The 13,458-nt window shown below is 44.8% G+C and overlaps 3 protein-coding genes across 8 annotated transcripts in view; 1 reads left to right on the forward strand and 2 right to left on the reverse strand.

Moving 5' to 3' along the window:
* LOC117855780 (uncharacterized) overlaps positions 1-13,458 on the reverse strand; it is a 34,294-nt gene that overhangs the window by 12,855 nt on the left and 7,981 nt on the right. The gene's annotated exons all lie outside the window — the stretch shown is intronic.
* On the forward strand, positions 1,421-5,364 carry LOC117855779 (asparagine--tRNA ligase, cytoplasmic 1). The gene is made up of 6 exons (XM_034738156.2): positions 1,421-2,005; positions 3,076-3,669; positions 3,801-4,051; positions 4,176-4,305; positions 4,474-4,532; positions 4,924-5,364. Exons 1-6 carry the CDS (start codon positions 1,538-1,540, stop codon positions 5,105-5,107), a joined length of 1,686 nt encoding a protein of 561 aa, XP_034594047.1. The 5' UTR covers positions 1,421-1,537; the 3' UTR covers positions 5,108-5,364.
* On the reverse strand, positions 6,585-8,771 carry LOC140220149 (probable glutathione S-transferase GSTF1). The gene is made up of 2 exons (XM_072293945.1): positions 8,597-8,771; positions 6,585-8,411 (listed from the first exon to the last, which is right to left on the reverse strand). The coding sequence occupies exons 1-2, from the start codon at positions 8,769-8,771 to the stop codon at positions 7,927-7,929; spliced, it is 660 nt and encodes a 219-aa protein (XP_072150046.1). The 3' UTR covers positions 6,585-7,926.

The raw sequence follows: 13,458 nt of genomic DNA on the forward strand, positions 1-13,458 counted from the left end.
CTGATTGGAAGCCCGGATCGTCAACGTCTAGTCTCCACCAATCGAATTTATCACTACCTTTCGGAAGATCGGGCCAGTGCTACATCACACACTGAGCGGGCGTCCCCGGTCGATTGTCCCAGTCGGCCCCGGCCGTTCCGGTCGGGGGAAGTGGTGTGGTTGGTACGACGCATCCCCGGTCAGGGGAACTCGGTCGGGATTGGGCTGTGGTCCCACCCCCGACTAGACCCTTCTGGTCGGGAGCCTGGTCGGAGGATCCGGTCGGTGGTCGGATCTTAGTCTCGACCTGCGTTGCGTTGCTAGGCCGGCCTAGAGGCGCGTCGCCGCCACGCCTCTCGTTGGGCCAAGCGCAACGGGAAGACGGTCCCATTAGGGATCCCAAATCTACAGACCCGTCACTCTGTGTCTTGCATGCTGTCAGGGGGAAATTCTGGGAATCCAAGGTGGTAGATTGTATGGAGGGAATCGTCGTACCTAGAGCTACATGGATGAACGCAAGGACACTGGGGACTTTACCAAGTTCGGGTCATTCAGATTGGTGTAATACCCTACATCATGTGCTCGGGGTTTGTATTCTCAGCATATTGAATATGGCTTGGATTTTTTAGGGGTCCCTGCCTGCCTTCTAAGTACGGGAATAGGGTTACATATCCGTTTCGATCTAATCCTAGTCACTTATTAACTTTCAGCACAAGCTATCTCTTTACATACTTGAATAACCATATCTTTAACTATATCTCTTCACGCTGATCCTTCATCTTGATCCATGTGTCTCTTCAAAAGCCATTTGAATGGGCCGTGCCACCCCCTTGAGGCTATCAGGCCCGTCCGAGTGGTACGTGAGGGTTATATCCCTAACGCAGCAGTACTGGAATTAACAAATAATGAAATTATTCATTGTATATGAAGCTATTTTAACTAGGAATTAAATAACACCTTGTCACGTTTTTGAATGTAAGCCCTTGTTTACCTCACCCCCAACTCCCAACTTTGACACTATACAAAAAGAAGATTCCCCATCACATCAAACTTGCGGTACATGCATGGAGTACTAAATGTAGACGAAATCAAAAACTAATTGCACAGTTTTGTTCTACTTTGCGAGACGAATCTTTTGAGCCTAATTAGTCAATATTTAGACAATAATTCACAAATACAAACGAAACGCTACAGTGTCGCATTTATGGCAAAATGCTAATTTTGGAGCTTCCAAATTGGCAAGTAAGCAAGGCCTATGAAATGGCCATTGGCCTGGAAAGCAAGCGGCATCGCATAATTGCTTCGTGGCGCCCAAGATTCTTGCGAGGAGCCCACGACCCAACATTCACGAAGACTTTATTTTTGAGGCCAAGATTCACGAATACTTTGCCAACAACTCCTGCCGCTAAAGCCACACGCCGCACCACTCCGCCACCACAATTAACCCAGCCCAAACCCTAAGCCCACCAGGCCACCACTCCCTCCCTCCCCTTCAGCCGCCGCCGCCACCACAACCCCAGAGGCCAGAGCGCCAGCACTCCTCAACATCCCCGTCTCCATGGCCGCCAACGCCGCGGCAGCGGCGATGGCCGCGGCCTCCCTCTGCGACGATCTGGAGCCCGCCACCGTCCGCACCCGCATCCGCGACGTCCTTGCAGCGGGCGCCGCGCGGGCCGGGGAGCGCGTCGTGGTCGGGGGATGGGTCCGGACGGGCCGGGAGCAGGGGAAGGGCTCCTTCGCCTTCCTCGAGCTCAGCGACGGCTCCTGCGCTGCTACGCTCCAGGTCATCGTCGATGCCACCGTGCACCCTCTCGCGCGCCTCACCGCCACGGGCACCTCCGTGCTCGTAGAGGGCGATATCAAGGAGCCGCCGGAGGGTACCAAGCAGAACGTCGAGCTCAAGGTCAGCCGCGTTCTCGAAGTCGGCGAGGTCGACGCCGCCGCTTACCCGCTGCCCAAGGGCAAGGTCAAGCTCACGCTCGAGAAACTCAGGGATGTCGTTCATCTCCGCTCGCGGACCAACACGGTGTGTGGCTTTCCTTTTTTATTATGCCCAGATCTTGCAGTTCTATAACTGTTCAACAAAACTGATGCTAGGGTTCGTCAATTCTGTGATTCCGTGGATCGGTCAAATAAGAAACATACATGCTCTTGCGGTCTAAATGTTCACTCCAACTTATGACAATTTATTTTGTGTCTCTAAATCATCTCATTTGAGCCCTGCCTTGCGTCCATAACCATAGGCGAAGGTCTGCATCCCTGTTACATCAGAACAGTTGCCTGATTGTTATGTGTAGTTTCTGAATTCCCACATCCTACAATTTGCCAATTAGGAGCTTTGATGGTGTCACGCGAGTAATTTCCAACATTCCTCTTTCGTTCGGTAACCAACGCACTTGAATCCCTGCATGAGCTGAGCTTTTTGAGCAAAGCTTATGTTCTAACTAAATGAACCTCAAGCCCAGATTTTCAAACTCAAAGATCTGTTGACTCTCTTGGGCTCAGTTAATAGGCACTTGGCAGCCATAATATTGACATCCTTAATGAGAATATGGCACATTAAACACATACCTGGGCTATCAACTTTATATTGAGTGTGTGGGGTAACATCTTGTATGTTAATTTGTGCATGGACCCCTTGCTGACTGTTGATATTTCTTCAAGGCTGTTTATGGAGTGATTGGGGGACCTTCCCTTTCCCACTGATTGCTATTTATCTATGGTCACTGCTCAGTTTTGATTTTTCTCCTAAGGCTGTACAATTGTGCTGTTTGAACTGAATTGCTATCATTTTGAGTGGACAAGCCTGAGGCTATTGACATGTGAGAATTTTATAACATTCATTTGGTTTTTCATTTCTGAGCGGTTTGTTAGTCACTGTGACATGATATCTTGTCAAAAGAGCTTTTCCTTGCTTCTTTTATTCTTTTGGATCTAAGATGTACTGGCACCATGGTATTTGTTTCCTCTTTCATTCAGTAATATTTTGAGATGATATGTTCTTCTAGTTCTGTAATAATTTCTGCTGCGTTTTATTGATCTATCCTTTTAAATTTTTATGCTCTTCCACCACCTTATGCCAAACCATTTTTTCAGATTGGAGCAGTTGCTAGGATTAGGCACCAGTTAGCCTGTGCAACACACAGGTTCTTCGACGAGAATGGGTTTCTCTATGTACATACACCAATAATAACTACAAGTGACTGTGAGGGTGCTGGTGAGATGTTCCAAGTGACAACTTTGTTTAGCCAGGCTGAAAAAACTGAGAAGGAATTGAAAGAGAACCCTGCACCTTCTGATTCTGAAATCGAGGCAGCTAAAGTTCTTGTCAAGGAGAAAGGAGATGCAGTTGCACAGCTTAAAGCCGCAAAAGCCAGCAAACAAGACATATCAGCTGCTGTTGATGTGCTTCATAGGGCAAAGGAAAATGTTTCGAAGCTGGAGGAGAGGTCCAAATTAAAGCCTGGGATTCCACGCAGGGATGATGGATCAATAGCTTTTGAAAATGACTTCTTCAAGCGTCAAGCTTTTTTGACTGTGTCCGGACAGCTTCAGGTTGAGACATACGCATGTGCTCTTAGTAGTGTGTATACCTTTGGACCAACATTCCGGGCAGAGAACTCACATACATCACGCCATTTGGCAGAGTTCTGGATGGTTGAACCAGAACTTGCTTTTGCAAACTTGCAGGTAATTAAAGCTAAATTGAATTTGTCTTTAACTGCTGCTGAAATATTTTTCCTTTTTGATGGTACAAATTAAACGAGAATTATTACAAACAGTTTTGCAGGGATGTTGATTGTGTTTTAACTGTTTTGCAGGATGATATGAACTGTGCAGAAAAATATGTACAATACCTTTGTAAGTGGCTGCTTGAGCATTGCCGTGAAGATATGGAGTTCATGGTGAAAAATTATGATAAGAGTGCAATTGAACGTCTAGAGCTTGTTTCCTCTACTCCTTTTGTGCGGATTTCATATACAAAGGCTGTGGAGCTCTTGAAAAATGTTACTGACAAGAAGTTTGATAACAAGGTCGAATGGGGAATTGATTTAGCCTCTGAGCATGAAAGGTATACACATCAGAATTTGATTGGCTACTTTTTTTTTCTTTTTAGGGGATTATGGTTTACCTTTTTCAAAGGTAGATTTTTGTGCTTTGTTTGGAATTTTAATTCTTGTCTTGCCATGTTGAAGGTATTTGACTGAGGATATATTTAAGAAGCCAGTGATTGTCTATAACTATCCGAAAGGAATTAAGGCATTCTATATGAGGCTCAATGATGATGACAAGACGGTGGCTGCAATGGATGTTCTTGTGCCTAAGGTATAGCTAAGCCTCTCATACATCAAACCTGTGCCCATATCAGTGCACATGTTCAGTTCTTGTGTTGTGGGGAGGGAAGTTGTGGTTATTAGGGTCAGTGGGATATTGACCTGTTGAATTGCTGGTTTTACCTTGTCACTCATTTTTGTGCTGGAATGATTTTTGAAGGTTGGTGAGTTGATTGGTGGAAGCCAAAGGGAAGAACGTCTAGATGCTCTCAAGCAGAGGTAATGTGGCACTCAACTTAAAGATGAAGACATTTATTTATTTTTTTAACTTGCCCGATGGTCTTCAACTTAAAACTGGTCGAAATATACAGTATTGATACTTGTCTTACTCTTTGATGTAAGCCACATTTTATCTGCATTTGGAGTCTTATACATATGAATGTGCTTTGGGTATATGTTTAACTACTTCCCCCTCAGTTTAGTTGACTGTAGGTGACAATATCTATGTAGCACAGGCTAAATGTTATGTAAGCATGCCAAAATATTAAATTCTTGTACTGTTACTTTTATTACTAACCTGATGTCCTGATTTTCCATTACTCGTTTGTTTTTTATTTTAGTCGATTTCATCCATCTGCTCAGTTGATAATATGACAAATTTTCTTGACAGGATACTTGATGCTGGCTTGCCTTTAGAACCCTATGAATGGTACTTGGACCTCCGCAGGTTTGGTTCTGTAAAGCACAGTGGCTTTGGGTTGGGTTTCGAAAGGATGATACTTTTTGCTACTGGTATGGAGAACATCAGAGATGTCATACCCTTCCCGAGGTACCCAGGGAGGGCTGACCTGTGATCTTTGAAGACCTTGGTTAAACAGATGCGAGTTGATTCCTAGTGATTTTGGAATGATTTCACCGATCAGTTTGCCCTACTTTGCACATTGGATTTATTGGAGGTGTCATGTAATTTTCAGTGTACTAAATTTGCAACTGGAGATCAATTGATCAACATTTTGTCTCTGTTAGTTAAATGCTCAACTAGAGCCAAAAGTTTAATGGTAACACTGTAAGGAATTATAGTCATGTAAGGTAAAGTTGGTGTTTTGTTTTACCTAGTTGGTTATGAAATATTAATCTTGCAACTTTAAAGTTTTTGTTAGATTAAAGTCACGTTTTTGCTTGTGCATTTTAGCTTACATTCTGCAGGTTCAAGCAAACAAGACTTTAGATTGTAACAGTCCACCGGTTAGATTGTTACACATGAAGTCTTAGTGCCTGTTTGGAACGGAACGGAGGAATATAAAACATTGGAAAGGGAAATAATACATGAATATGATAGGAGTGTAGTGATAAAACAGAGGAAAGAAAAAATACAGGAATTTTACAGGAAGAAGTGTTTGGAAAGCAGGAATATTAAATATAGGAATTTTATTGGAAGAAAGAAATCTCATTCATTTTAGGACTAATTCATTTTTTTAATACTATTCATTCGTTTGAGAGACTTCTATGGTCCAATACCCAGGCCCAAAAGAGGTGTTGGGATGCTCCGATCCACCCGTTCTTCCCCAGAGGCGCATCCTTATCTACTTGACAGGGAAAGAAAAAAAGCAGCACATCACAGTTGTCACCGTCCCTTCGGCGACGGCAACCTCAACCAAGAGTGGCGGCAGACTGCAAGATGCGTGAAGCTGGGTCACGGCGGCGCCCAGCGCAGCCTTGAGGAGCTCTGCGACCTCAAGCACTAGCGGCGACGAATCCACGACCCCGAGCGACAGCGACAACGGCAGCACGCAACATCCGTGAGGCCGTGAGGGCGGATGAGTCCTTTCTTCTTGTTCCTCTGTTTGTCTCTCTTATTACTCCTAACTGATTTTTTGGCAAGAAGAACAAGCTTCTTTTTATCTCATCTCGCCTCGCCTCAATCTTCCGCGAAAACCACGGCTCGCACTGGATGCTTTTTTTCCTTTGTTTTCTGAAGGAAGCCATTCCTTTCCTCTGGAACGGCAAAGGTGATTTCCTCCATTCCAAACGGTGTATGATGTCAGCAAAACAAAGGAACGCTTTTCCTTTAAGCCCTTAGATTGTAACAGTTCATGGGCCAGAAATCAGAATGCTACAGCCCCTCCCCATCTTGCCTATTGACAATCCATAATCTATAGGCTAAAATCCTAAAGCGCGCAGGGCTTAATCTCGTACTTCTACGGCTCCGAATTGTTATGTGGAAGCAAGCAAAGCAATCTCTGCTCGTGCGTACCAGCTTGCTGCCTTGCTGGTCTGGAGGGAGATTACTTTTACCCCGATCATCGAGATGCGACAGATAGAGTTTAGTCAAGTCCAATGGATGTGTATGATGCTTCTGAAGAAATTACAGGTTTAATTCTATGTTCTTAACGGGGAATAACAAACGAGTGTAACAAATAGCTGCTGTTTTGTTCGGCAAAATGTAACATAATAGGATTACAGATGGTAATAACGTGTGAGCAACTCCGCTGGCAACCTCTTCACCGCTCCCATCTTGGGCAACTGCTTGCTTTCTCTTTCCAAGATCTGCAATCGAGATGGGAAGCCAAGCCTGCAGGAGGAACGGCGGTGTCATCCATGGCAACAGGAAGGTCGTCCTCGACGCAGTGGCTCCCCTATCTTTTCGTTGTTGCTCATGATTTTTCTCTCGGTGGCTGTCTGATGTCTTGTGAAGATTGGGCTTTTTTGTGTTCAATTTCTTCTTATATGTGTAGATTGATTTTCTTTCCAATTGTCAGTTCAATTTCTCTTGAAACTGGATTAGGACTATCTTTTTGAAGCTGCATCTTTTGTTGTTCATCAGGTTCTTCCTTCCGGTTGTTTTTGGATTTCGCAAATTGAAAGAAAGCATACTATCTGACAATACTACTGCAGTTGAACTAAACAAAGAGCGTAATCATCCATTTCGTCGTTGAAAGCACTGCAATCCCGTGGAATTTGCATTTAGGTTACCCTCTACCAACACCATCATAGTTCTTTTAAGCTTTTGTTAACAAAAAACATGAGTTAATAATTTAGATTATTTAATTTGAACACAGATGTATCGGCTAATTCAACCTGAAAAATCTAGACTAATGGAAAATGTAGCAATTTACTTATGCCCCGACAACCATTTTTGGGTTGCGTCCACCAGAATTTAAACTCAAGGTCCTAGCTTGACACCATATTATGGCTTCAAACCTTTTTAAATTGTTTCCACCAAGATTTGCTACATGTACCTGCTTTATCAACCTAAAACAACTAACGGAGAAAAGTGGATATTATTCTTTAAAAATTATGAGTATAAAGTTTCATCTTTGGAGACATGAGATCGATCATATGGGAGTTTTGAAGAGCCATAGTTGCCTAAACTGAATTCCTATGAAATAAAATTGTGAAAACGGAAGGGTGCTGTGCGTATCAAGATTCAGGGACCATTTATGTCATGGATACAGTATCTATCTGTCACGCGAGCGTTGTAGAGTGTTGACTATTTCACTTGTCAAGCAAGTCGACGTCAGAGCCATCATAAGATTATTATATATTGGGTAAAAATCCTTATTATTAAGAACACACCGACCACGCAAAACACTTTCTTTATTTTCGACGCCGAGGCAATCTTTCATAGCAGTGACAAGAACCATTCTTGGTATCGCCTTCTTCACCAACCAGATCACTGGCCGTCCATCATCGCAGCGACCCTCTGCACCGCCGGGCGGGCCATGAGGTCCTGCCACCACGACCTGACGCGGGGGAACGCGTCGAACACCGCCGCGTATGGCATCCCCATAAAGTAGTGCGTGTAGGGGAAGTGGCTCAGGTCCGCCAGGCTGACGTCGTCGCCGGCGAGGTACCTGCGCTCGCCCAGCCGCGCCTCGTACACCTCCAGCACTTTCCTCAGCTTCTCTACGCTCTCGCCGATGACCTTCTCGTCGGGCGCCCCGCCGAGCGCCGGGACGACGCGGTGTTGCACGAACACCGCGTGCACCGCCGGCTCGTACAGCAGCGCCTCCACGTCCAGCCAGGCGTCGACGAGCGCCGATCCTTCGAGGTCGCCGTCACGAAGGAGGTTGTTGGTGCCGGCGTCGGGCGTCTTGAACTTGCGGAGAACGTACCGGGAGATCGCACGGGACTCTGAAGAGATGATGCAAGAATTTTCTCATGTCCTTGTTGAAAATTCTAGATGAAAAAAAAGGTGCTGTCTAACTTTAGCTGAAAGCGAGTCGACGGATGCATAGTACGACGCCCACCGGGCTTAGCTCCCAGGCCGTCGGTGTGGGGGAAGATGAGGCCGCCGGAGTGCGGGAGCTTGTCGTCCATTCACCAGGACGCGAGGGGCATACGTCTGTAGCGGCGGGTGTAGATGGAACGGCGCTGGTGACGAAGGCATACGCCGCGGTGGGAAGGAAGAAGGACAAGACGGAGGAAGAAGAAGGGGAGGATGAAGATGAAGCCGAGGAGGCACCCGTCGACAAGCAAGGACGAGACGCGGATCGCAGCTCCATCTCGGGACACCATGTCCAGGTAACTAATCAACTTCCCTTAGCTCGTCCTAGCTCTGCTTCGCCTTCCGCTGTTCCTTGCCCACAAGGTGTTCGACGCTTTGTGCCTGGAGAAGCAGTGAGAGAGTTTGAGGACCAGAGTGTGAATGCTAGGCCAGGTCGGCGGCGGAAGGACGAGACGCGGATCGCAGCTCCATCTCGAGACACCATGTCCAGGTAACTAATCAACTTCCCTTAGCTCGTCCTAGCTCTGCTTCGCCTTCTGCTGTTCCTTGCCCACAAGGTGTTCGACGCTTTGTGCCTGGAGAAGCAGTGAGAGAGTTTGAGGACCAGAGTGTGAATGCTAGGCCAGGTCGGCGGCGGCTTACGCTGGCACCGAGAGTGGTGCCTGTCTCACAACGAACTTGCTCTAGCAAGCTAGTAGCAGTATTGGCCGAGGTAGAAGATGAAGCAACAGGAAGGGTTACGGGATGCAAGAGTTTGGAAGGGGAAAATTGGAGCCAGAAGGAAGAAAATGCCTGCAAGAGATCGTCAGATCCTCTTCTAGGATTACGAAAAAATGATACAGGATCTCGCTTCTGGCCATTGGCAAACGATGAAAACTCTGTAGATGAGGAGGAGGAAGACAGTAATATTGAAATTCAAATTAAGAAGAAGGAAACTATATGGATGGGAAAGAGGTGCTGTGAGTCCCTAGTGGAACAAAGGGCATCCTCAAGCAATGGAACAAAGGAGAAAGAAGACAGCCTAGCACAAAATTTGGGAATTAAACTGAGAAACAGAAATAAAATGATGAAGACTGGGAAGAAGATCAAGCTGTGGATTGGTCCGTTGCCTAGGAGAGAACATCCAGTAAAATGCTCACTAGGTGACATTTGGGTGAAAGATCTCCGGGCATCAGCATCACCAAATGGCTGCAGAAGTCTGGAGAAGTTCTTAGCAGATGAAGAAACAGTCATAATTGACGGTGAAAGCTCATCAGAGAACTGCTCAAAGAAATTAACAGATAGCAATTTTGAATTAAAAAATGAGCAATTGTTTCATCTTCAAAGCCCAATTACATGGGTGGGTGAAACAGGATTTGTTCAGATAGGGGCCCACTCTATGTTTCAATGCACTAATGGCCTTGGACGGCTCTTTAAACATGGAGGGAAGCCCAAAGGGTTCAACAGTTATTATCACACCAATTACCAAGGTGGTGCCTCGACAGGGGGGAGAAAGGGAAAAATGATAACTGGGGATAATAAAGACCTCACCTCTCAGCATCTCCCCATCCTCACTTTCGCCCAGACTGAAAACCCATCTAGTCAGGAAAGAGGCGCGACTGTGGCAGGAGGAGACGCCAAGATGTGGCGAGGCTATGGAGCAAGAGGAGCGACAGGAACCAGAAATGTTCAAGGAGGCCGAGCAAACTGGGATAGGCTGCAGGAAGGGGAATAGAGAGAAGGCTTTGGAAGGGGGGGGCGGTTTGGTAGTGGCCACACCATGATCGGGGACAGAGTAGGCATAGATGAGGCTCCTGGAAGAAGGTTTGTGTCAAGAATTAATGCTGGGGCTAACAGAATTCGAGAAGGACAGCACCAAAGCTATGGAGGATGGAGGGGAAGACATGGGTCAGGAGGTCCTAGGGAGAATCTGAGGGGACATGGGGGATGGAGCAGATGGCAAGAACGCCCACAAAGACCAAACATGCAAAAAGAAGAAGGCAGAGGGAATATGGGGGCAGGAAAACAGCAAGAAGAGGAGATCAAAGGAAAGATGAAAATAAGTGAAGGTGAACAGAAGAAGGAGGATGGGGAAACAACAGAAATGGACATCTTGATGATAGGAACAGCAGGAGAGGAAGAGAAGGGAGATGACACTAAAGCAGGTGTCAAATGTTCTAGATGCACAAAGAAGGGGCATGTGGCGGCAAGATGCACAAGTATTGTGTACTGTGTTATTTGCAATAGTGAGGAACATGTTAATCACAGATGCCCACTGTTGAAACAACCTCGACCTGTGGCACACGCTGTGGGATATGCTGTCCATGGGTTGGGTTTCTATCACATTCCACACCCACCATTACCTAGGGCAAGGAAGGACTCCAAAATGGCCCTGATCAGAATTGGAGGTGGACAGTTACCCAAGGAACAGGTGATTACACAGCTTCAGAGATTGTATCCTGGAAAATGGAAATGGGAGCTTGAGGAGAATGAGGACAACACTTTCATCACTAAGTTTCCATCAAAGGCTGAACTTCAGAGGGCTATAGCTTTTGGAGGGGCAGATGTTAGAGAAGAAGGGGTGCAGACAGGACAGAGGTTACAATTTGAAGCATGGCATGAAAAGGAGGAAGGGTTTCTACTCCCTAAAGTTTGGGTAAGAGTGTTTGGCTTGAGGAAGAACTTGAGAGAATATATGAACTTATGGGCTGTGGGGTCAATGTTGGGATCGACCCAAACTGTTGATATGGAAGTGACTAGAGAGAATGTTTTTGGGAGAGTATGTGTGGCAGTTCTTAATCCATTGCTCATCCCCTCACACCTAGATGTAGTGATAGGGGATCATTATTTCGAGCTAGACTTTGAGGTGGAAAAGTTGGGGACAGATGAAAATGGAGAAGAGGCTATTTTTGACTGGAAGGGTGATGCAGCAGGAGAAGGGGAGGGAGAAGATAGTGAAGAGGATCATATGCAGGATGATCCAGAGATAAATAGAGAAACAAAAAGAAGGAAAAACAACACTGATTATAAAGGGAAGGAAAACAGCAGTACAGACAACATACAGGCTGATCAAGACAGGGAGCAAAAGAATTCACTGAAAGAGAGAGTTCAGAATATGAATGACAATGAATTCCTGCTGTTTCTTAAGGAAAAGGCTGGGGAAATAATAGATAAGGCAGTGGATAAAACGTTGGACAATTTGGCAGATCAAGTGATGAATGAGAGAGATGAAGGGCAGGACTCAGAGAACAGTTGGGAGGAGGAAGAGGGAAGAGATGAACTACAGAAAGTGGCTGCAATCCCAGAGGTAATAATCACACCAACAAGGGCTAGTCCAAGGTTGGCTCAATCTGGAGATGAGCACATCCTATCAAAAACAGAGAAGATGGCGGCAAGAAAGAATCTGGAACATAATGAAGGTAACACTGAAACTCACTGTTGCTTATCTTTTCCTATGAATACAGCCATTCATAATGTTGAACAATTAGGAATTAGGGTGGGAGACAGTAGGCAGGAGATGGAAAAGATGATAAAAGATTTATTTATCTTAGAAAGCAGAGTTAAGAATCAGAATGATCAGGTAGATAATCAGAGTGAAATGACCATAGATAGTGATAAAGAGGAAGAAGACATAGAAGAGATAGAAAGTAAAGCTTTACAGTTCCTTTGTGGGGATTTATTGGAAGAGGTGTTTGATGATAATAGTAGCTATATGGGAGAATATACCAAAGTAGGAAAATACAAGTCATGTGCTAAGTCACATAGGAGGTACAAGTCATGTGCTAAGTCACATGGGAGGACTTGTAAAATAAAAATATCTAATGTTAATGCCAAAATTGTTTCTAAATGAAAGGAATATTTTGGAATAGCAGAGGTCTTAGTGACTTGGCTAAAACTAGATTCCTCACCGATACTGTTAAAGAGCAGAACTTAGCTTTCATAGCTCTTTTGGAAACAGGAAAAAAAGATTTCACCCAGTCCACTTTAAATAACTTTTGTGGGGGAAGAAATTTTATTTGGCATTGGACACAACCACATGGCAGATCAGGAGGTATTCTCCTTGGAGTTGATCTAGATGAGCTGGATGTAGGAAGTATAGATGAAGGAGTTTTTTATGTAAAATTTAGACTGAGAACTAGGAAGGATAACTTTCATTTTGTGTTGGTGGCTGTTTATGGGGCAGCACAACCTGAATACAAAGAGGCTTTCCTCACAAAACTAGTTCATGCCTGTAGCAAGGAAAATTTACCTATTGTGCTTGGGGGAGATTTCAATATCATTAGGAACCCAAGTGAAAAAAATAATGAAAGATATGATGATAAGTGGCCTTTCCTCTTTAATGCTATCATAGATAGCATAAATCTGAAGGAAATAGAGATGTCAGGAAGAAAATACACTTGGGCTAATTCTTTAAAGACTCCAACCTATGAAAGATTAGATAGGGTGTTGGTCAGTACAGATTGGGAACAACAATTTCCACTAGTCACAGTTGATGCTTTGAGTAGGGAAATATCAGACCATACACCTTTACTGCTTAGCACTGGGCAGGAAAATAGAACCAGGAAACAACCTATGTTTAAGTTTGAGTTAAGATGGTTATTAAGGAATGATTTCTTTGAACTAGTAGCTGATGTATGGAACAAGGAAAGAAAAGGATCTACTCCACTACAAAAATGGCAAAACAAAATCAGGAGACTAAGACAATTCCTGAGAGGGTGGGCAAAAAATATGAATGGGGAATATAAAAAAGAAAAACAAGAGCTCCTTAAAAGGGCAGATGAATTAGACAAAAAGGCAGAATTACAGCTGCTAAGTCAGCAAGAAAGTGATTTAAAACAAAGTATCCAAGATAGGCTAGTTCAACTTTTGAGAGAAGAAGAGATCAAGTGGTACCAAAGAGCAAAAAGCAATAAAATGCTGAAAGGGGATAACAACACAAAATACTTCCATATGATAGCTAATGGCAAGCATAGAAAAACTAGAGTTTTCAGGCTTGAA

This window comes from Setaria viridis, chromosome 5 (genome assembly GCF_005286985.2).
Source record: "Setaria viridis chromosome 5, Setaria_viridis_v4.0, whole genome shotgun sequence".
Lineage (NCBI taxonomy): Eukaryota > Viridiplantae > Streptophyta > Magnoliopsida > Poales > Poaceae > Setaria > Setaria viridis.